General features: G+C 47.0%; 1 protein-coding gene across 7 annotated transcripts in view; it reads left to right on the top strand.

Annotated features, from left to right (window-relative positions):
• Positions 1-24,804, top strand: part of LOC108714951 (ATP-binding cassette sub-family C member 8) — a 79,984-nt gene that overhangs the window by 18,353 nt on the left and 36,827 nt on the right. For 2 of the 7 annotated variants that reach the window (XM_041561044.1, XM_041561042.1), the window contains exons 1-7: positions 6,967-7,797; positions 12,373-12,514; positions 13,939-14,060; positions 15,609-15,775; positions 18,692-18,934; positions 20,196-20,384; positions 24,382-24,546. In XM_041561044.1, coding sequence (XP_041416978.1) covers positions 7,650-7,797; positions 12,373-12,514; positions 13,939-14,060; positions 15,609-15,775; positions 18,692-18,934; positions 20,196-20,384; positions 24,382-24,546 — 1,176 coding nt within the window. In that variant the 5' untranslated portion in view covers positions 6,967-7,649. Of the gene's footprint in view, positions 1-6,965; positions 7,798-12,372; positions 12,515-13,938; positions 14,061-15,608; positions 15,776-18,691; positions 18,935-20,195; positions 20,385-24,381; positions 24,547-24,804 lie in introns of those variants that run through there. The other 5 variants (XM_041561041.1, XM_041561045.1, XM_041561040.1 and 2 more) reach the window with 5 other exon arrangements.

Genomic DNA, 24,804 nt, shown 5'->3' with positions numbered 1-24,804 from the left:
AAGCAGAATACCAGCTATTTTCAGGGCCGGATTTACATAGCGGACACCCCTAGGCCCACTGCCATTTGTCGCCCCTGTCCCCTCCCCTTTATTCGTGCAAATTTTCATGGAGATTGTATCTCCTGTGCATCCCCACCAATGTGGGTGTGGTTGGGCAGCATGCCGCCCCCCTAAAATCCTGCCGCCCTAGGCTTGGGCCTAGGTGGCCTTCCCACAAATCCCGGCCTGGCTATTTTAAGTCTCATTATTTTTTCACCTTAAAGGAAAACTATACCCCCAAAATAAATACTTAAGCAAAAGATAGTTTATATCATATTAAGCGGCATATTAAAGAATCTTACCAAATGGTACATATAGTTAAGTAAATATTGCCCTTTTACATCTCTTGCCTTGAACCACCATTTTGTGATGGTCTGTGTGCTGCCTCAGAGATCACCTGACCTGACCAGAAATACCGCAACTATAACAGGAAGAAGTGAGGAGGCAAAAGTCAGAACTCTGTCTGTTAATTGGTTCATGTGACCCAACATGTATGGTTTGTTTGGTTTGTTTAGTTTGTTTGTGTGCACTGTGAATCCTACGATCCCAAAGGCCAGCCCTTATTTTTTAAAATGGCAATTTTCTATTTATGATTACCCATCCGCACATACTACTAAAAAAGTATATTATTATGAAAATGGTTTATTTAAACACGCAGGATTTTTACCTATGAGCCGTTTTATGCAATATATTTTTATAGAGACCTACATTGTTTGGGTGGTATAGTTTTCCTTTAACCTTCAGCTGCCAGAAGGATGTAGGGAGTTGCTGCGAACACTGAATACGAGGAACCTTTATCTGCCTTTTTTACACGAGTCTCTCTGGTGCTGAAGGCCTTTGGCCTTTTGGCATTTTTTGGGGGTCTATGTACCCTTAACTGCCCCTCACTGCCCAGAAAATGTGTGAGTGTTGCTTTTGAAGTGCATGACATGTAATAAATATAAAGCTCTGCCCCACTTGCTGCCCCTATAGAAATGAATGATGGTGATGGTGCATTAGCCCCTTTATTTCTATTGGTTTATATTCGCCCAGGGGGAATTTTGAGGCCAATGGGCGTTGTGCTTCCTTCTCCTTAGGTTGGTGCTGTGGGTGTCCCCAAGTCCAGCTCTGGTGGGAGTTTATTATGAGACATAGCATAGCATACCCTGAGAAACAGCAGCCTCAGCTTTTACCCCCCTGGGGCAGTTCTGAGCGACAGGGAATTGTCCCAGAGTTTAATACTCATTCCCGGTGGGGCACTGCTGGGCTCTTTCTCACTATAAAGATTAATTATTGGGCCATAAATCTTGTGTTGCTGTAGTTGGCCATTGGGGCAGTGGCACCCGGGGAATCAAGTGGGAGTGTGTAACTGGGAAAGGATGGAAATCCGATTGACTGATAGTGTGGCCCCTGCTGGTGTCTCAGTGTCTGAGTTCCTTACTGATTGTACAGCGCTGGGGAACATGTTGGTGCTGCACCCAATTCTTATACACTGCTCTCTGCACTGTACAAACTTCACCATATAAAGGCAGGAAGATATATACATTATATAGGAATAAGGAGAACTCCTGGGACTGGGCTGGTCTTTATGGAAACTGTTACTATTATCTAAAACACAGGTTAGAGTGACTTTGCCAAACATTGGAACTAATGCCAAATCCTCATGATTATAACGCAAAATATTATCCTCTGTCTACTCCTTTTTCCTTGACTCTCAGTGATTGCTGGGAGTTTGACTGGCCCTTCTGGGATACCTGTAAACTCCATCTTGCCCAACTGTCTTCATCATACCCTACTATACCCTACTCTCCATCTCGTCCTATTGTCACCATTTCGTCCTACTGTCTCCATCTTGCCCTACTGTCCTACTGTCTTCATCTCGCCCTTCTGTCTCTATCTCGCTTACTGTCTCCATTTCGTTCTACAGTCTCCATCATACCCTACTGTCTCTATTTCGCCCTACTGTCTCCGCCCTATAGTCTCCATCTTACCCTACTGTCTCCATCTCGCCTTACTGTCTCCATCTTGCCTTACTGTCTCCATCTTGTCCTACTGTCTCCATCTTACCCTACTGTCTCCATCTTACCTTACTGTCTCCATTTCGTTCTACAGTCTCCATCATACCCTACTGTCTCCACCTCGCCCTACTGTCTCCGCCCTACATTCTCCATCTTACCCTACTGTCTCCATCTCGCCCTACTGTCTCCATCTCGCCCTACTGTCTCCATCTTGTTCTACTGTCTCCATCTTGTCCTACTGTCTCCCTCTTACCCTACTGTTTCCATCTCGCTCTACTGTCTCCATCTTACCCTACTGTCTCCATCTCACCCCAATGTGTCCATCTCGTCCTACTGTCTCTATCTCGTCCTACTGTCTCAGTCTTGTCCTACGGTCTCCATCATGTCCTACTGCCTCCATCTTGCTCTACTGCCTCCATCTTACCCTACTGCCTCCATCTTGTCCTACTGTCTCCATCTTGCCCTACTGTCTCCATCTCACTCCAATGTGTCCATCTCGTCCTACTGTCTCTATCTCGTCCTACTGTCTCCATCTCACCCTACTGTCTCCATCTTGCCCTACTGTCACCATTTCACCCCAATGTGTCCATCGCATCCTACTGTCTCAATCTTGTCCTACTGTCTCAGTCTTGTCCTACGGTCTCCATCATGTCCTACTGCCTCCATCTTGCCCTACTGCCTCCATCTTGCCCTACTGTCTCCATCTTGCCCTACTGCCTCCATCATACCCTACTGCCTCCATCATACCCTACTGTCTCCATCTCGCCCAATGTGTCCATCTCGTCCTACTGTGTCCATCTTGTCCTACTGCCTCCATCTTACCCTACTGTCTCCATCTTGCCCTACTGTCTCCATCTTATCTATCACCTTTATCTTTTTTCCCAACATTCCTTAAATTACTACACTGTGAGTCTGGGCTCTATGTGGGGCCCCATGACAGTTACTCCATTATCAGTACCCCCTGTGACACAGTGAGTATGTGAGAAGAAGTTAATCCCTCGCAGCAGTGCTGTAAATAAACAGAGGACACATTTATTATTGATGAGTTGGATGAAGCCACGTGGCTAATGAGTCATGAGAGTTGACCAGTAGCACAAGGCCAGTGCGGCACTCGGGAAGTGATTTGGTTTCTGAGGCCGAGACTTTGTGTCTGAGTCTGACATGGAAATTGCATTTGCTGCAGCACCCAAAGAGTAATGTGTGCGGGGGGCACAATTTATTGGGGGGTTAATTGAATATTGTTGGCCTGGGGCAGATCCTCACATGACCCTGGAACTGTCTGGCTCAAGTTTCTCAGATGTTTATTAACCAGAAACATCACAGCCATTTACTGTCTATTTATATGTTTGCATAAGGTGCTGGGGGATGATGACAATATATTATGGTGCATGGAGGAACCTTATATTACGGTGCTGGGGGACCTTATATTATGGTGCTGGGGGGACATTATATTATGGTGCTGGGGGGATATTATATTATGGTGCTAGGAGGGACATTATATTATGGTGCTGGGGGATATTACAAGTGGGGAAGTTGAAATAAAAGGGGGGGGTGCACCAGTCGAGCTGTTAGTTACTGATAAACATGAAAATCGTCACCACCTTCTTGGACTAAGGGGTGATGCAATAAAAGCTGCAAAATCAGTCTAGTAACCCATAGCAACCAATCAGCAGGGAGCAGTTCTTGTGTCTGAAAGCAAACATCAGATTGGTTGCCATGTGTTACTGCATTTAGAACATTAGAGGTGGTGCAGATGAGGGGCCCCATGGCAGAGAGGGCCCTGGGACACCCAGAACTGTGATTGGTGGGTTATGCTGGGCTTGCATGATATTATTGGATGTGGCCAGGCAGATGAAATAATATATTTAATGCTGCTCCAGTGGATGAATTTTCAGGTATATTTTAGACCCTGTCCATCCCTGATTGGTGCTTCCCCGGGTCTTATTCTTACTCTTTGTTGTCTGACAAAGTCTGGGCCCTTCCACATCCCGGGGTGCAGCAGTTATTTCCTTAAGGTCATGTGACCCATCAGTTGTCACATAATTAACTGATTGAACTGCACCCAGTGAAGGCAGTTGGTTGCACCAGATCTAGTTGTTTCAGTGCAAATGGAGGGGGGTAAATCAAGTTTTCCCCAGTCCAGCATGATCGACTCATTTGTGTGGGTCATTGACATTCCCAATTAAACCAATTTAATTTCCATTGTGTAATATATGCAAAAATCCTAAAGGGTTGAGTATTTACAGGAGGCAGTGAAGTCAATGAATCTCTGCTTTTTCCTGTTTCTATCAACCAATTCAGTTCCCCCGGATACCAAGGTCCCACCACTCCCTGTTTTCTTTTTTAACTAAATATATCATTGGCAACAAGTTGAGCTTTGTTTTAGTTTTGAATTTTTTTGCACACTTTATCAGTCTCCCTATAATTAATATTGCCTAAGCAACCAATGTCGTTGCTAACCTTTCAGTTAATCCATGAGGTTTTGCTTCATGGCAGACTAAAAAGAACCCATACAAGGGGCCATACATATTGTGTTCACCTTTTTTGTTCTAATTGCTCAGACCAACAACTATAACGATCGAACCCCGGGAAGTGAGGAGCCATCACTCTTTGGTTGCTCACGTACCATTAAACCATGCACTGACCAACAGCGACACTCATTGGCCAACACTAAATGGCCATATACAGGTGCCATATACATGGCAATAAACAACTGACTCAATACAGTATTGGCAAAATGGGACAAAATCAACAGTTTATTATGGTGCATGTTTGGGCCCTCCCTTATACAGTGTCTGTGTAACATCATCTCAAAGGGGCCCATATTATAGTCTCTGTTCTCTAAATAACCCCACCACCACCACTAGTGTTGGATATAAATTGTCTGTTATTACAACCAGAATCAAAGGAGCAGCTTAAAGCAGAGACATCCCATTAATCACATTAATCAGACCCCCATGCATTAAAGGAAAATGGGAGTGTGTGCTGCCACAAGAAAAAATATATATAATGTAAATGGTACCACTCTAAATACCAAAAAATGTCATGATTAGGTAAATAGCAAGGAGATTAACTCACAGTTCACCTCAGTCCCAAGGTGCAAAATCCAAGACACTAAATCCAAAAAAGTAGAAATTTATTAGGACATAGAACCTGGTTCTACTTTTTTAAATAATATTTGTTTGATTTTTGGAGATCCTCACATTCTTCCTTTTGGATTTTGGATTTCATTAAACACAGATACATTAGTTTGAATCAAAGAGCACAAAAATGGGTCCAGCAATGCAGAGTTTAAGATATAGCAGTGCAGGGGTTAATAGGCTGATTCTTGGAGTGCAGCAGCGCAATGTCTCAGCACTGCAAATGTTAAGAGTCTGATTTCAGCAGGAAAGAGTTTCAGAATCAGGGTCCTTTTGTACAGGTTTCAGCAGTGCAGGAGTTAACCGCTAGGTTCTGGCAGTGCATATTACTAGAATGCAAAGGGTAAAGAGCCAAGCTCCAGCAATACAGGGGTTAAGAGTCCAGCGTCATTTTCCTGGTGCTAAGGTAAGAGATTATTAATAAGGTTATAGCAGTGCAGGGGTTAACAACAAGGTGCCAGCAGTTCAGTAGCTAGTAACCAGGTTCCAGCAGTGCAAGAGTTAACAGCCAGGTTATGATGGAGCAGAGTTCAATAACCAGGTCATGGCAGTGCAGGAGTTAAGAGCATCATTATGGCATTGCTGGGGTTAAGAGTTAGGTCCTATCCTATTACTGAAGGGTTTGTTTATGGCCAGGTTCCCGCAAAATAGTAGTTGTTGGGTTCCAGCAGTTTAAAGGTTAAGTAGCAGGTTTCAACACTAAAGGCAGATTGCAGCAGTGCAGAAGTTGTGAGGTACCATCATGGAAGGGGTTAAATGTCATGTACAGTAATGCAGGGGTTAAGAGCCACACACCAGCAGTGTAGTAGTTTAGAGCCTTATTGCAGCAGTTCAGAGGTTAATCACCAGGTACCGGCGGTGTAGAGGGTAAGAGGTTCCAGCAGTGCATGGGTTAATAGCCAAGCTCCAGTAGTGAAGGGGGTTAAAGGAACAAATGAAAGTGTTTTAAAGTAATTAAAATATAATGCAGTGCTGCCCTGCACTTGTATAACTGCTGAGTTTGCTTCATAAACACTACTTTTGTTTATATAAATAAGCTGCTGTGTAGCAATGGGGGCAGCCATTCATGTTACACAGCAGATAGAAGATAAGCTCTGTAGAACATAATGTTGTTATCTGTTATCCACTATTTAACCTGTGCCATATAGCCTTTTTTCAATTTCCACCATTGTTACACAGCATCTTTATATTTTTATATATAAACTATACTAGTGTTTCTGAAGCAAACAGATCAGTTTTTCCAGTGCAGGGCAACACTTTCATATTTTGATATTACTGTTCCTTTAAGTGCTGGTTTGTGGGAATGCAAGAGTTGCGCACCAGGCTCTGGCAGTGCAGGGGTTAAGCACTAAGTATCAGCACTGCATGGGGTAAGCGCCAGGTTTTTGCAGTGTAGAGGGGTTTCCAGCAGTGCATGGGTTAATTGCCAAGTGTCGACAGTGAAGGGGTTAAGTGTTGGGTTGAGGAAATGCAGGAGTTGTGCATCATGTTCTGGCAGTTCAGGGGTTTTTAGCAGTGCAGTGGTTTATCACCAAGCTCTGGTAGTGCAGGTGTTAAGCACCAGGTCCCGCGATCCGACCGACTGTTTGACCTCCACTCTGGTCCGATCAGCCCAATATCGCCCACTTCAATGTGGGCATATCGGGGAGAGATTCGCTCGTTTGGCAACATCGCCAAACGAGCCGATCTACACGTCTATGAGCCAGGTTCCAGCAGTGCAGGAGTTAATCACTCTCACTGACGGCACTTGGTCCCCATTAAGACAAGTGGTTAATCTGTGAATGCAGCTAATGCAAATGGATATTGGGTTAAATGGCAGGCTGGAGACAGATGGCAGTTGACAAACACAGGGGCTGTGCCTGGCTTCCTATAGTGTGTTCTGACTGCACAATGACAGGGAGGACACTGTGCCTTTAAGAGCAGATCAGCTGCTCCAGCACAAAAGCAGCTCCAGAGCTGCTGCAGAGCTGAGACCCTCAGAGACCCTCAGAGCTGCCGCTCGCTGCTGCACAGCATCCCTGCAAGGACACCACCGCTGACCCCAAGGTGCCCTCCTGCCTGTCCTCTGTGTGTCTCCTCCTGGTGCTGAAGGTACCTCCTCTGTCCCTACCTGGGGGTGATGAAAGTGCTGCTTCTGCTCCTCCCGGGAGTCCTGAAAGTGTCTCTCTTGTGCCCTCCTGCTTGTGCTCAGAGAGGCTCCCCTGTCCCCTGCTGTGGGTGCTGGAGGGATTCACCTGTCTCCTGCCGGGGTGCTGACGGAGCCCCATTCCTCTCCTGCCTGTGCCACAGCACTTAAGGGTTGCATGGAGGCAGCAGAGTGTGGCCCTTTGTGAGCTGGTATGGATCTACCCCCAGCCCTTCTCTATTCATTGGATGTACCCAAGGGAGACCCTCCCTGCTGTGCCATCCCAGACCCCAAGTGGACAAGGTCTTTGCCCCCTCGTGCCCCTCTGTGAGCTGTCCCAGTGGCACCATGTCCTTGGCTTTCTGTGGCAATGAGAACGACTCGCAGGCTTACAATGTGGATAAGGGGGTCCTGAACAATGGCTGCTTTGTGGATGCCCTCAATGTGGTCCCCCATGTATTCCTGCTCTTCATCACCTTCCCTATACTCTTCATAGGTAAGTGGCTGAATGTTTGTGCTCCTACGGTTCTACATATATTCATGGGGCTGATGTCAGCGACTGTGCATGGGGTTTGTACTGCAGCCGGCACCATTGTATCCTGTAATGCAACTCCCTGCACGTACACACTCTGCTCATCCCTATGTACTGCCTGATGGATCCCACTGGGCTCCCAGGGGCTCCCCAAGCTTCAACCATTCACATGGGTCACAAGAGCTTGCACTTGCACGTGTCCCTAAAGTTCCCAGTGCAACTTCCATTGTCCCCTCTCCCTTCTCATTGGCCATCAGCTCAAACATTATGCACAGTGGGCACCTTCCAGAAACTGTGGCACAGAGACAGAGAGGGGTAAATGATGTATTTCCAGGAAAATGTGCAGTGCTGGGCATTAAACCTCTATGTCCACAAGGACATGACTTTATAGGGGGCATACAATCTCCAAGATCATCCTCCTATAGAGAGTGGGCTCTCCAGTGTCCCATTGGGTTTGCCTGAGCTATAGCAGAATGGGAGTATCTGTAGGACAAGGTGGGTTCTGTGGTGGTCCCATTGGGTTGACTTTATCTATTGCAGGATGCAAGTATCTGTAGGACATGGTGGGTTCTGTGTTGGGTCCCATTGGGTTGACCTGTTCTTTTGCAGGATGGGAATAGCTGTAGGAGAATGTGGGCTCTGTGGTGGGTCCCATTAGGTTGGCCTGTTCTGTTGCAGGATGGGAGTATCTGTAGGACATGGTGGGTTCTGTGGTGGGTCCCATTTGGTTGACTTGATCTATAGCAGTTTGGGAGTATCTGTAGGACAAGATGGACTCTGTAGTGGGTCCTATTTGGTTAACATAGTCTATAGCAGGATTGGAGTATCTGTAGGACATGGTGGGTGGTCTATTGGGGCACATGAAGTTGTCCTGGCATGTAGAAGGAAGAGGGAATGTAGAAGAGAAGGTGCCTAATTTCTAGTTCCAGTTTGCAGCACATTGATCTGACATGCCAGGGGTTTCAGTGATTCCTGGGCTCTGGCCGCTAAATGAGCCAATATTTTTTTTCCCTGGAAGGTTCCTCTCGTGTCCCAAGAAATCTGTCACATAGTTGGCTCCCAGTGACTTAGCAGCCTCCTCTCTTGGCAGCCAAATGGGTTTAAGAGACATTCCAGTTGTACCCTGTGCCCAGAATAGAAGGAGCCTGGGAGTGGGGAGGGGGGGCGACGACAAGGCACCTTTATGGGAATTCTCACTGATAAAACAGTAAATCGGTGTGATATATCGCCAGGGAAAAAGAACACACAAAGTGAATGTTACTTCATGTGGGCCCTCACCCCCCTGCACCTAGTAACGGGGCCCCTTAAGGAAATGAGCAAAGCCCATGTGTAAATCTATAGCATATACGTACATGTGTGCATGCTCTGTGTCACTGCCTGTACCTTGTGGCACCCTGGTAAGTGACATGTTAGAGTTAAAAAGGTAGTATCATTTTAAATCAACCTGTGCTGCTGATGTAAGTAACCACTGAAGCTTTGCATGTGCTTGTTGCTTTATTTATTCTTTTGTCTTTGTATTGTGCCTCTCTCTTTAAATGCTATTTGGTTGCTAAGGTCAATGACCCTGGTAACAAGAAAGCAGACTGTTTGTTAGGCCTCATTTATATTGCTGCTATTACTGTCTGATGATTTTATTCCTATGTTCTTCCATTCATACTCACCCTTTCCTGTGACATTCAAACCACTGCCGTGTTGCTAGGGCCAGTGAGTCTAGCAACTGTTTGATGACATGTTCCACACTGGAGAGCTGTGGGAATCATTCCAAAATTGCTTTACCCTCCAAACTAACTGGTACAATGGGGGGAACAACAGTCAGACTGTGAGAGTAGGACTGTGTTCCCAGGGGTTTGAGATTTTATCAAAGGGTCAATTGTGGGCTGGGGGCCAATATGGAGTGATCTCCCTCCACTCACTCTCTCACTCACTCACTGACACATTCACTGGTAGAATTGTATTCCCTAAATTTTGGCCTAAATTTTGTATTGGGTATGTCACATGGTCACAGTGAACTCGGTAACCCTGAGTCCTTGGGGGACAGAAATAGTTGCCCTCGCACATAAAGGTCACAGCAAAAGGCTGGGCAAATGGGACATAAAGCAATAAAACCGAAATGCACCTGCCTTGTAGGTTCCAGTAGTCACAAAACCCCTCAGTGACTTCTAATATCTTTATCATTTACAGTAGGGGGTACATTATACCTTATAATACATGAGTGATACGCAGAATTCCCTGTATAACTCAGCCTGCAGCCTTGTGACTTTATATAGTCACAGAACTCCTCAGTGACTTCTAACATCCTTATCATTTACAGTAGGGGGTACATTACTAATATGAGTGTACCGCAGAGCCCAATTGAAAGGAGGAGTTTGTTTATACAGAGGCTTCTCGGTGGCTGCTAATCTGTGCTCAGGGAGCAGAATCATGGGCAGCAACGTAACTAGAGGGGGCAGGCCCTGGCGCGGGATGTGCAGCCAGGCCCCCTGCCCCCCTCCGTACGTCCGGAATCCGACTGGAATCACCCGAAGTCAGTAGTGAGCAGAGGCTGCTGGGAGATGTAGTTCACAGTGTTGTAGGAGTGTAAGTGGAACATCTCCACATTACTGTTTCCATTAATGTTGCTGCCCCATGTCTCCTGCTGATAGAATATAATGTGAATAAAGGCAAAGGGCACAGGATCAATATCCAGAGAGGCCCATTAGCACCAGTGAGTGGTTCCTGATCCCGGGGGTCTCTGTCAGGCCCAGGTCCCTGCATCCAGCAGTGCGAGGGTTACGCTCTCTCTCTGGTGTCTTTATATGATGGGGGTGAAGTGTATTAATATTCCCTTTCATGGGGGGACAGCGGGTGCCACCTCTTCCTTTCAGCTGTGCCCCAAGGCACAGGGAGCCCCACAATCTCTCACTGCTGTTCCCACTCAACCAACCATTGGGATAAGAGCTGTAACCATGGCAACTGTCAGTTAGAAATGGAGGCCTGTAATTTACACTGTTACTTCTTTCATATTCTATAAGTAATTAAAGCAAAATAATTATGTTACTGAGTAGTGAGTTATTGGGCACAGTATTTGGCACCTGGCCAAACGGAAACACAGCCTGATGCCCACTCAGTAACAACTGTATTACTAGTGAGAGGAAAATGACTTGCCTGGACCTCAGTGACCTGAAGAACTGAACACGATGGAGAAAATAGAAACAATGAATTATTAACCTGTTATTCTGTGGCTTCTGCACTTCATACACAGGGCCCCTAGCCATGTCTTGGAGATGGATTTAGGGCCCATGAACTGGATTGGATCTAATTTTGCAGCTCATTGGCCAGAGAAAATTGGGGTCATAGTGATCCCCCCTTAACAGCACCCACTCTTAGCTCCTGACCCAAAAGGTAAAGCATACCTGTGTTGTTTTATAAATATACATTTGCTTCAAGGTTCTGATATATGTCATTGGTTTTCAGGGAAGGAGGAGTTGCCTGGCTGTAAAGAAAGTGATACATTGCTACAGAGAGAGAAGTTCTGTAAATGAAAGATTTATGTATTTACAGTATGTAGTCACTTCCAGCTGGGGTCCCTGGCAATGTAGGAGCAGGGGCATAACTACAGAGGAAGCAGGGGGGCCCAGGAAGTATAGGGGCCCCATGAGGCCCTAATTCATATACTATTTCAATCAATATTATTAAAACAGGTCAATCTCTAGACATTTTGGAGGCCTGAAAAATAATTTGCTGTGGGGCCCAGTAATTTATAGTTACACCACATTGTATATAGGAGGATCTTCTGTGACTGTTGCCCTATGTTTGTACTAATTTGTATTCCTTGCAGGGGCCCTGGGGCCTCAGACAGGACAGGTGTATCAATGTTGGGGAAGCAGCCAGTAAACTCAGCTTGACTCCAGCACTTGGACTTTGATTGGTGCAGAATGCAGCGTCTGTTCCCGGCTGCAGCGGTGGGAACGGCATCTGCTACAATTGCTACTGAGTCGGACTGAATTTCATTAGGGCTGACGGATTGTACAATTGTTCTGCAACTTCTCCCCTTTATCAAATCATCTCCAGAAAATCTGCAGGATGCTCCGTTCCCCCCAATCTCAATTGTTGTTTTGCTTTTAGACTCTGGGAAATTAAATGATAAACTGTCAGCAGGAACAGTGCCTGGCACCCAGAAAATCCACTCTTATCTTTATTATAGAATGCTGGTTCCCCCTTAAAGGGCTGCACCTGTCACCTCCCTGCACAGGAGTCACCCCTGTTATTTCACCTGAATTCAACATTTATTGCAAGTTTATGAACAGCCAATGGGTTTTGGAAATGGGTCCTGCATAGAGTAGAACCTTCATCCCATCCTCTTAGTCATTCCCTTTGGGATCATGAGCCCCCATGTTTATTGTGGCAGCACCATAAGACCTTGTTATGCCAAGCTCTGGGAACGGAAAGTAAGACTAAATCACTCCACCCATAGTGACGCTGCAGAATTGGAAAGGGCGTGGTGCCACTTGTTATTAACTTGTTCTGCCCCAGTCTGATGTGTCTTTTCTACCCTCACAGGATGGGGGAGCCAGAGTTCCAAAGTGCACATCCATCACAGTACGTGGCTTCACTTCCCAGGGCACAACCTGCGCTGGATTCTCACCTTCATACTCCTCTTCGTCCTCGTTTGTGAAATTGCTGAAGGCATTGTGTCTGATGGGTAAGATCCCAACTCCTGACCCAGGAACCCCTACACATGGCACCCTCAGTAATTGGCTCAGGGGTCATGTGTTTCACACAGCTGTGCCTGGGAAGGGTTAATGGGCAGATCTAATAAGCAGCTTTGTATAAGTGACCCCCAAAGACCCATGTTCTGGTTCCAGGTGCCAAATTAGAATCATTGCAGAACTTTTAGTGCTGGGCCATTCCCACAAGCAAAGAGCTCAAGTGGTTACCCAAGAAACTGTGTTGTGACTCTGGAGAAGGGAATATGGGGGGGATTAGGGTGATTGCGCAGAGCTGGCGTCGCCCCCGACCTCCCCATATAAACATTTACTTTACGTGCAATAAGTGCCGAAATGTCTGTGCGCAAATCTGACGGGGCTGCGGGTCACTGGGAGTCCAGAGGTTCAGGGAGTTCAAGCAGAGGGAATTGTTTGGGTATTTACTAGGCCATGTGCAACACTGGCGTAAACAATAAACACACTGAGTGATCACAGTAAAGCCTCAATGGAAAGTAAAATAGTGAGACTGATTTCAATGCTGAAAACGGAAGGAAAATGTCAAATTTGGGAGTGAAAAATTGGAATTAATGGTGTTGTGAGGAGCAGGACAGGTTTAGGGGGGCATCTTAGATTGGGTCCCAGGACAGTTTCTTTTCCCTGCACCGATTGCTATTCCCCAGTGCTGGAGTATGTGCCTGTGTATAAAAGGTTTGATGGAAAGGGGGTCTCCTACAATACACGAGGATAATGTTATTGTTATGTAGAGAGAGCAGATGGAATACACAGTATGTGGGTGGCTGTGAGTGGGAATCTGGCGCCGGTAAAAAGGCTAAATAAAGCTCAGACCCATTATTTAGCACAAACCCATGGGCCACATGTACATAGAGGCCTGAGTTCTACAGGATACAGCTCACTGTTATCTATCACAACTCAAAGTACTGCTGTAAATAGAAACAACCCTTTCTGATTATATGTAAGTGATCATTTCATGGGCTGTCAGAGCATGCTGGGGGTTGTGGTTAAACAGTGAGTTCAAAGAGATAAATGGGGGCAATAGAGTTTAGTTCTATTACATTTAAATGAATCACCAGAACTGATCCTTATTCCAGCTGGGGTCTGTCCTGTGCTCTGCACTGCTGGTTCTGACTATCAAAAGAATGTAGCAGATGCATTCAATGGATTGTGGGAACTGGTGCAATGGCCCTCTCAGGCCCTGGGGCCCAGTGCAAGTACCGCAGTACTTAGCGCCAAAGGTTTCTCAGCACAGATAAGAGCAGCAGTTTAATTTTGTCTATGCTGACTTCTCTGTGCTTCTCTTATTGATTTGTGGGTCAATGTAGTCAGTTCCTGTGCCAGTGCCGGGGGATTGATGTGCGCCTTCATCTCTGAACCCCTGATTTAAAGTTTTTTTCTTTCTCAGATTTTCCAAGTCACGTCACTTGCACCTCTACATGCCGGCGGTCATGGCATTCCTGGCGGCTATCACTTCCATTGTCTACTACCACAACATCGAGACGTCCAACTTTCCCAAGTTATTAATAGGTATGTTCCATGCTCCAGCAGCACGGCCTGTTATCTGTCCTGGGTGTCTCTAAAGCTCTGTCCCTGCAGTTAAAGGTACATGCATGCCCTCAATATATTGCTGCCCATTTACAGCTCTGCTGCCCGGGGAATGGGTTGCACGTTTAAGTGGGAGAGGAAGCTTAGCTGGGACAGAGCAAACAAAACCATGGAACTGAGCAGTGCTATTAAACCTTAAATGCAATGGGATTGTGGGAGAGGGGCAATTGCTGGGTGATACTATGAATACCCAGGGGATCATGTTGGGAATGTAATACACATGCAGGAGACCGATCTCTGCTCAATCCCTGCCCCTCCCCTCGCTCAGAAAAATTCATCCTCATTTATTACTGAAAGATAATTCAATATGTAAGAACAAGAGTGAGTCGGAGGGGGAGGGATTCACATACCAACATGCTCATTTGCATACAGAAATGAACAATAATATTATTAGTGCAATTTCTCATGCTGAGAATAGAGGTAATTACCATCCCAGGCAGATTATTCAATTAGTGCCCACATCTGTCTCTTTTTCTTCCCCCCCCCACCCACCAGCCAATCTGCTGCCCTGTAGCACACGCACCAGCTGCAATACACTGTCATAACTGCCTCTAGTTGGGCAAGAGACAGTAGGACAAGATGGAGACAGTATAACAAGGTGTAGACAGTAGGACAAGATAGTGAGAGTAGGGCAAGATGGAGACAGTAGGACAAGATGGAGACAGAAGGACAAGATGGAGACAGTAGGGCAAGATGGAGGCAATAGGACAGGATGGAGGCAGTAGGACAAGATGGAGACAGTAGGACAAGATGGAGACAGTATAACAAGATGTAGACAGTAGGGCAAGATGGAGACAGAAGGTCAAGATGAAGACAGTAGGGCAAGATGGAGACAGTAAGACAAGATGGAGACAGTATGGCAAGATGGAGACAGAAGGGCAAGTTGGAGACAGTGGAACAAGATTGAGACAGTAGGGCAAGTTGTAGACAGTAGAACAAGTTGGAGACAGTAGAACAAGATGGAGACTGTCACAGATCATCACATATAAATTACCTTATCGCTGCAGACAGTGACAACTAATTTGGCCAAGTTCACATACCATTGGCTCTCAGTGGCTCCGTGGGGGTATTGGCATGGGGGGTTGGAGATCACTTTCCATTGACATCTAATGATGGCTGAGTGATTGCTGGGGGGGGGGTATAAATTAGAGTCAGAGGGGGGTTTCAATTCATGTAGTTGATTTGTGGCCCCCCTGCCCACAAGTCATATGGGGATGGAGGGAGAGAAGGGGGAAGATCCCACCCATATCTGGGGTCCAGTCCCAACTGTACATTAAACCTCACTAATTAAACACCAACAATAATGATCTGTATGTTATGTCCCCACCTTCTGTCCCCAATCAGCCCCACATCTGGCGCATCATTCCCTCTCATAGCAACTGCCCTGGGAGGCTTTACTGTAATGGGGAGGAGCTGTTTGTTATTGTCACACCTTAGAAATAAAGAACTGCCTCTCTCTGCCATGTGCAGCACTGCTAGTCTATTGGACGTTGGCCTTCATCACCAAAACCATCAAGTTTGTCAAGTTCTGTGATAACGGCGTCGGTTTCCTCCAACTTCGCTTTTGCCTCACGGGGCTCCTCGCCATTTTCTATGGAATGCTGTTGGCTGTTGAGATAAACGTCATCCGGGTAAGGGTAAGTTGCTCTCTTAATTCTCTTATTCTTCCCCCCCTTAAGTGTCAAATTACTATATTTCCAATTCTTTCCCAAAATTTTTAATATGAGTGAAGTGCAATATCAGTCTTAGACTCTAGTTATGCAGCAGGGTTCCCACTGGCAAGATTGTCATTATATTGTCATAAAATTATTGGCCTTTGGTCAGTTTAATTTTGCCTTTAATTCTGAGAATATCTGGGGACTGATGGAGACTGAAGCCAATATGGAATCGTTTGGGTCAGGGAATCAAGTTGGGTTGAACAATGACTAGTATCAGAACACAGTACCCCCCAAATACACTTGGCACGTGCCCAGATAAACCATTAGCCTCACACATAGGAAGTCCCCCCCGGAGAAATGAAAAGAAAAGAGAAAGGGAAGGTGGGTGCTGGGGTGCTGTATGAAGTAGTGGGGCTCCATGCACCTAAATGCCATGTCCAATCAAACTCCTGCCCCTTAGATAGGAAGCCCCTCCTCTTCTGTGGCAGTTTGGGCTCCATGCATCCTTTTTACCCCCGGCAAGAGTCCTGCCTTTCTCCCCGAATGTTTGGGGCAAAATGGGAAGGAGGAAACAAGGAGAGAAAGTTGAATAGAAATCCGCCAAAAGGCAGATTTCCCCTCTCTCAAGTGAGATGGGAGACGAGGGAGAGAGAGAAATTATACTTTGGGCCAATAAGGAACAGGGTAACATGGGCATGACTGGGAGGTGGGACAGCAGCTTAGGGGGGAAAGACAGGAGAGAGGGGGAATAATCAGGGGAACAGGAGAAGGGAAAGCAGAGAGGGGGCACAAGGAGACAATGGAAGGGAAAGCAAGAGGAGAGAAACTGAAGGGCAGAACCTACAGAGATCAGATTCCCCTGGGCATTGCTAAGTGCCATTAGATGCTGGGGGGGGCAAGGTGGATACTCAGTCCTCGAATATGGTTGCAGACCTTTCTATTCACTACTACTGGCTGCGGTGGAAACAATGGTCACGTGACTGTAATACAAGGCGACTCTGGAAGACAATGATGAGGTCTCTGCCCCTGAAATGAGATCCGGTGTGTATCTAGGGATTGCCTGTCACTCCCTGTAGCACTCACTGCTGCCTCTTGTCACTGAGTCTGGCTGGGGGTATCAGTGGATTGGCAAAATAGTCAGCACAACTTTGTTAAATCTTCTTACTTTTTATGGGTGCAGGTTCTCCAGTGGCCACTTCCCACCAGCAAATACAGCAGAAATTCGATATGAACAGCACCACAATGTCTTGTTTATAATAAAAATGCCTTTATTGCACACTTATAGGGCATTACCGCAACGTTTCAGGCCTCACCTGGCCCTTGAAAAAGTGTGCAATAAAGGCATTTTTATTATAAACAAGACATTGTGGTGCTGTTCATATCGAATTTCTGGGGGTATCAGTGGCACAGTCCAGGGCATCTCAGTGCTAGTGTCTGGCAGGACTGTCTAAAGCAATGCAGGGGCCAAGGCATGAACCTGATACAGTATGTCACAATCAGTGTGCTGATTTATGGTATAGGCTTGTCTGCATGGAGGTGGGTAGTATTATTGCCTTGTGGCACTGGATCCTGGGTTCAGTTCCAGCTTGGGGACTCTCTGCAAGGAGAGTGGATATTCTCCCCATATTTGCATAGGTTCCTCCACACCCCAAAAACTTATAATCAGGTTAATTGGCTACTGATAAAACTGCCCAATGGATATCTAGACAATATTCAGCAGGTATCAGCTACATTTAGATTGTAAGCTCATTGGGACAGTGAATGTGATAGAGACCATAGATTGTAAGCTCACTGGGGCAGGAACTAATGGGAATGTGAAAAGGGGCTTAGATTGTAAGCTCATTGGGACAGGGAATGTGATAAGGACTTTAGATAATAAGCTCACTGGGGCAGAGGCTGTTGGGAATGTGATAGGGACCTTAGATTGTAAGCTCACAAGGACAGAGACTGATGGGAATGTGATATGTACCTTAGATTGCAAGCTCACTAACGCAGAGACTGATGGGAATATGATAGGGACCTTAGATTGTAATTTCACTGGTGCAGGGACTCATGGGAATGTGATAGGGACCTAAAGTTGTCAGATCAGTTGGGCAGTGACTTATTGGAATGTGATAGGGACCTTAGATTGTAAGCTCACTGGGACAGGGACTGATGGGAATGTGATGGGGACTTTAGATTGCAAGCTCATTGGGGAAGGAACTAATGGAAATGTGAAAAGGGCCTTAGATTGTAAGTTTATTGGGATAGGGACTGATGGGAATGTGATAGGGACCTTAGATTGCAAGCTCACTGGGGCAGGGACTGGTGGGATCTGTATAATATGTGCACAGTGCTACAGAATATGTTGGTGCTATTAAAATAAAAATAATTAGGTGACTTGATGGTTTAGACAGGGATTTGATGTGTGCAGGTTACAAACTGATGGGGGTCAGGGGGCCCTCCTGCAAGGAGAAATATCAGTCATTGATTAAACTGCCTCTGGCCTGCTGTTGGGCACAGATGAATGAATATCACATATCAGTAATGAGTACAGTACAGAGCTCACTGCTGGTCTGACAGGGGAGGCATCTGCTGTGTGACTGGGTCTGGGAGGAGGGAAGGTGAGACAGAGCAGGCATGTAACAAACATCAGAGGAGAATCACAACAGTAGCCCCTTCTTTTCATTTGTGCCAAGGCGCACGGGCTGGAAGGGGTGGGTACAGATACCGTAAGTGTTTCCTTGATTTGGTTGTATTATTAATAACAATATGTTCTTCATGGTGCCTGGTCCCCAGCTGTCACCCTAATGGCACTCACTTCTCTAAACTGCCCCCCCCAGTCATATACTGTATATACTGTATGTTCCTTTCCAGCACTAAGGCCAGCCCTCCTGTTCTTAACTTGTGTTGCAGAGGTATGTCTTCTATAAATGCCCCAAAGAGGTGAAACCCCCGGAGGACCTGCAGGATCTGGGGGTGCGCTTCCTGCAGCCGTTTGTAAATCTCCTGTCCAAGGGAACCTACTGGTGGATGAACACCTTCATTAAAACTGCCCACAAGAAGCCCATCGACCTGAAAGCTATAGGGAAACTCCCAATCGCCATGAGAGCCGTCACCAATTACCTGCTCCTCAACAAGGCCTTCCAGTGTCAGAAGGTGAGTGGGGACTCAGACTGTGAGTGAGGATTAACATTGGGCTAAGGGCTGCATTTTCATCCTCTGGGCACATGAATGAGCCTCTGTTTATCAGAGAAATTGGGTATATTAGTGGCAGAGACTAATCTTCAGTGCTTTAAGTGGGTGCGCAGGTTGGCAGTTGTGTAGTGCTGCTTAGTTCATTTGCTCCTAATCTCAAGGTTACATGGTGGCTGACTGTGTTTTCCTATTTATGATACTAATAATAACTAATAACTGACAGATAAATGGAGGCAAATCACCACCCATCGGAGCACTCTCTAAAGCAGGGATTCCCAACCTTTTCTACCTGTGAGCCACATTCAAATGTAAAAAAATGTTGGGGTTCCTGGTAATGCTGTGATTGGCTACTGGTAGCCCCTATGGGGACTGACAGCTACTGCTGTTTAGTAGTACAACTTGTTTTTATACAGCCAAACCTTGCCTACAAGCCTGGAATTGAAATATAAGCATCTGCTTTGGGGCCACTGGGAGCAACATCCAAGGGGTTGGGGGAGCCACATGTTGCCGGTGAGCCACTGGTTGGGGTTCACTGCAGTAAAGGAAGACATTTTCTACACCAAGAAACTTATAGCTGGCCTATAGAGTGTAGCAAATGAAATTCACCATCTGCTGGTTAAGTAGAATAGCAGCAGATGTGGGAACCTGCACTCACATTACTGGGGGGGGGGGTCTTGACTCAGTGTTTGACACAATTCCCAGAAGCCTCTGCTTTATGGGTTAATTTGTTTTGCTGCAAAGAGGATCTATTTACACTATGTATTTATTTGTGCAGTTCCCCAGATGCTCTCACTTTTTTTTTTCTGCAGTCGGAAAGTATTGTTTATATTTTGGTGTCGGGTCGTTCCATCAGTCTGCGATTTAATCCCCCATTAATAAAGGGAAATATTTTTGAGGTGTTGGGGGGGGGGCAGAGTGTGAGAATGATGCCCAGGAAATCTCTCCCACCCAAACTCATTGAGACCCTCAGAGGTAGAGAAGGAGGGGGCAGATCAGATAAAGAGAGATTGGCTATAGGCTGTTCCTGCTGGATCCAGAGTGGCCGCCTCAGTTGCAGACTGTAGCCTAACATAATGTCACATAAACGGGGTGGGGTGCACTTTGTCACCTTCAGTAAATTACCCCTGCCATGTGGGTGCTTTGTTGCCCTGTGGTCCAATCACACTGACACACAGTAACCTGACCAAGTTTCTTACCCAGAATTCTTTGTGTCCCCACCCAGAGCAAGAGCTCCCCATGCCCGGCTGGTCCAAAGTGCATCTGGTGTGCCCTGTGCCAAGCGTTTGGGAGGCCCCTCATCCTGAGCAGCATCTTCCGCATCCTGGCTGACATGTTAGGCTTTGCAGGGCCCCTCTGTATCTCTGGGATTGTCCATCACCTGAGCCAGGAGAACAAGACCTTCCATCCACAGGTAGCCCCCTACTGACTGGCCCTGTACCCTGAAAGGGGTGGGTACCCCCCTTGGTAGGTGTGATGCACCCCACTTACTGCACTACCACTATCTGTTCTCTTTTATGGAGGGAGCAGCCTCCTCTTAGGGTGTAGCTCCAGGGGGAGTTCAGATGTGATGGGGCCCCTTGAACAGTGGACACAAATTCTGCAGTCTGGCAGCTCAGTTTTGAGTCCCTGGTGCAGGGGGTGAGTGATCTTAGTGAGTAGAGGCTGGATGGTGCATTGGGGGTGATAGGGGGCTCCAAACCAATTTCAGCTCTTTAATGTAGAGATGGAACTGGGGGGGGGGCAGAGTAGCAAGGAGTGGAAGTTATTCATCTGATCGATATTTCTGCTTGATAATGATTGATGTCAATGTTTTTTTGATAATTAAAAGCCCCTGTGCCCAGAGGGCAGGTTGTACCAGAACAGGGAACCCATTTCCATATAACAGATCCATATGTGCATTCATATATAGGAAAAGGGAAACTGCCTACTGGCCTATAGAGTCAGGACAATTACCAGAAGGGCTGGAACGGCCTACACTAACAGGGGAAATGTTAGGAGTGTCTTTAGCTTGGCCTTTTGTTCCCCATTATTTATTTAACATGGGACTGTCCATATCCCTTCAGCTATTTTGTTTTCTGGGTGCCTACGATACAGAGCACTAGAGGGTGCTGTTAGAGTCTATAGAAAATGTGTGGGAGATGTTACAAGGTGACTCTCATTAGATACAAAGTATCATGAGTTGTATGAGAGTCGGAGCAAAGAAGGCACATCTCCCTCTCCTTAGACCCTCCAGCCAAATGGCTTTATATAAAGGGGGAGCAAGGTGGGAAAGAAGGCTGTAGTCACCGGGGGGTCCCTAGTTTATCTCACAGATCGATATACAATCTCAGCGACTCTTTTCCACAGCGGGAGGGATAATTGGACACTTAATCACTGCCAGAGCCAATGACAGGGAGCCACTTTATTAGGATGAAAATTGGGGTAATCCCTTCCCTGTCACCGGGCCCTTCATGAGAACTACAGGGGCTTGTGGGTGTCAGAAGAGGCTCATGGGAATGATGACAGCACAGATATCAGATGTATGGTAATGGTACTATGTAACAACACTGGATCTGCTTGTTTAGCCAACAGCAGTGCTGGGCAACTTCTGTGGTACCTGAGAGCCAACATTTTTCTGGCCTACATGGCGGAGGGCCGATAATGAAAACCAGTATTGGCCACTCCCGGTTTTTAAACCATGACCACTTTTAACCACACCATTGTTGCCACAAGACCATGTCCACATTAATGATGGTAGCACACCAAAAAAACGTGGAGTTGCACTTACTGCAAAGGTATCACTTATCACTCGTTGAAAAGTCACAATAAGACATACACTTAAATCCATATGCCTCCTCCTGAAACACAGGCAGAGTATGGCACACACAGGCAGATTATGGCACACACAGGCAGAGTAGGGCACACACAGGGAGCATAGGGAAGGCAGAGTATGGCACACACAGGAAGAGTAGGGCACACACAGGGAGCATAGGGAAGGCAGAGTATGGCACACACAGGCAGAGTAGGGCACACACAGGCAGCATAGGGAAGGCAGAGTATGGCACACCCAAGGACTGTAGGGCAGACAAAGACTGGCACACCCAAGGAGAAAAGAGCAGGCAGAGTATGGGACACCCAAGAACCACAGGGCAGACAGAGTATGGCACACACAGGGAGCATAGGGTAGGCAGAGTATGGCACACACAGGGAGCATAGGGTAGGCAGACTAGGGCACACACAGGGTGCATAGGGCAGACAGAGTATGGCACACACAGGTAGAGTATGTCACACCCAGGGAGCATAGGGCAGGCAGAGTATGGCACACCTAGGGAGCATAGGGCAGGCAGAGTATGTCACACCCAGGGAGCATAGGGCAGGCAGAGTATGGCACACCTAGGGAGCATAGAGCAGGCAGAGTATTGCACACACAGGGTGCATAGGGCTGGCAGAGTACGGAACCAGGGAGCATAGGGCAGGCAGAGTATGGCACACTCAGGGAGCCTAGGGCAGGCAGAGTATGGCACACACAGGGACCATAGGGCAGGCAGAGTATGGCACACACAGGGAGCATGGCGCAGACAGAGTATAGCACACACAGGCAGAGTATGACACACACAGGCAGCGTATGGCACACCCAGGGAGCATAGGGCAGGCAGAGTATGGCACACACACGGAGCATATGGCAGGCAGAGTGTGACACACACATGGAGCATAGGGCAGGCAGAATATGGCAAACAGGGAGCATAGGGCAGAGTATAGGACACCCAAGAACCACAGGGCAGACAGAGTATGGCACACACAGGGAGCATATGGCAGGCAGAGTATGGCACACGCAGGAAGCATATGGCAGGCAGAGTATGGCACACGCAGGAAGCATAGGACAGGCAGAGTATGGCACAGACATGGAACAGGAGACAGGGAAACCTATCAGGACCACTCTAAGATGTACTACATACAGTGACACAGTACTGGTACGCCTCCAGCAATTTGTATGAAGTGCAAATAGGTGAATAATGTGGGCAGTTTCAGTCTAGGTCTCAGGTGTGAACAGTACAGGGCTTTAGGGGTGTGAACAATTGTGGTGTTACAAGGGTGAAAAATGCATGAGTGATTACACATGTGAACAATACAGGGGATTACAGTCTGCATTTAAACAATGCAGGGGCCAGTTAATCTCTTTAGTGATGCCTTTTAAAGTTTACAAAAGGTAAGCAGACACAGCAGGCAGACTTTTATGTGGGGGCCACACAATGGGGGGTCACGGGCCGCATGCAGCCCGTGGCCCGACAGTTGGACAGCCCTTCACAGTATGAGACTACAACTCCCAGCATGCATCACTAGCCGAAGGCCAGACAGGATTTAGGGAAGGGAAATGCGGAACCGGTGTCTTTTCTCAAGCTGCACGACTAGGTGACTGTGTATTTAACTGTGAGACTGACAGATACGGCTGTGCCACTGGTCACTATGAACGGACAGATGGGGCCCGCAGTGTGTTTCCTGGGGCATCATCCAATCAGATTCCTTATTAACCCAAGCACTGACCACATTAACCCTAATGAGATAAAAAAAAAACCTGCTGCTCTTTCCCATTATCTCCCTGGAACAGATGTGCCAGATGGAACCCACGGGGCTCCTCACTATCAACCAATCAGATTTCTTATTAACAGGGGCCCCTAGGGATGAATGAGCAGAGCAAACACTGTCAGACTGTCAGAGTAATAGTTAATGGGGATTGTGCTGAGTCAGTGGGGGGTACAGTATATACAGTATGTACAGTTGGGGTATATGGCTCCCCCTTTATATACACAGTGCTGTACATTCAACCCTCAACAATTGCCCCTTCCCTTGGGCAGGTTCCTTCAGCATCTGGGAGGGGGAAAAACTAGGATTTTTATTTTATATGTCCAGTAGCCCAGTATATTCTATACAGATTCGAACCCAAGAACTGGTGCCTTCATGGATCCAGCCAGGGGCCCAGTAACCAGTAGAGTGCGGATTCAACAGCCAAACTGGTAGATTGGGTTGAGCAATTGGATCTCACTGTGTGTGAAAGGATTGGCAGCAAGACACAAAACCATCCCCAGGTTAGAACTCTGCAGTTAAACTGGATCAGATCAGATGTGCCCCCACACAGGAACAGATGTCTAACATCCAGTCCAATTTAGCCTCCCATGTGATGTGCTGGGGATCCAATCACTTGATGACCAGGCATCCTGTAGCCCCATTGCCATTACACAGGACCCAGCACATGGGAGGATGATACATGGATTCATTCTGGTTCTGATTCCTCTTAGCGAAACCCAGAGCCTCCTGGGCTGAACTGTAGGTAACTACCCCTCCCACAAGGTCCTCGGGGGTGGGTTTTAATGCTCTTGCTAAATCTATGATTTAGGGCCATTTTCTGATGACATTTTCCCTCTGTTTCGCAGCCGATTTTCCTTGGCGTTTTCTTCATTTCCTCCCAAGAGTTTCTGGCCAATGCCTACGTCCTCGCTGTCCTCCTCTTCTTTGCCCTCCTCTTACAGAGAACCTTCCTGCAGGCCTCCTACTACGTCGCCATAGAGACGGGCATCAACCTGCGCGGGGCCATACAGGTAAGTGGGAGCATTGCATTGTGGGAATGCCCTGAACAGTTATGGCACACTGTTGCCCCATTATTCACTGGCACCCCCTTATTAAATGTGCCCACTGGCACCTCATTAGTAACTGTGCCCCATTATTCACTGTCGCCTTCTTAGTAACTGACCCCATTAGTCACTGGCACCCTCTTAGTAACTGCGCCCCATTATTCACAGGTACCCCCTTAGTAACTGTACCCCATTATTCACTTGTACCCCATTAGTAACTGTGCC

Source organism: Xenopus laevis, chromosome 4S (assembly GCF_017654675.1).
Source record: "Xenopus laevis strain J_2021 chromosome 4S, Xenopus_laevis_v10.1, whole genome shotgun sequence".
In the NCBI taxonomy this organism is placed as follows: Eukaryota; Metazoa; Chordata; class Amphibia; order Anura; family Pipidae; genus Xenopus; species Xenopus laevis.
Note: the sequence above shows the minus strand (reverse complement) of the source record. Positions and strands in the feature narration are given on the sequence as shown.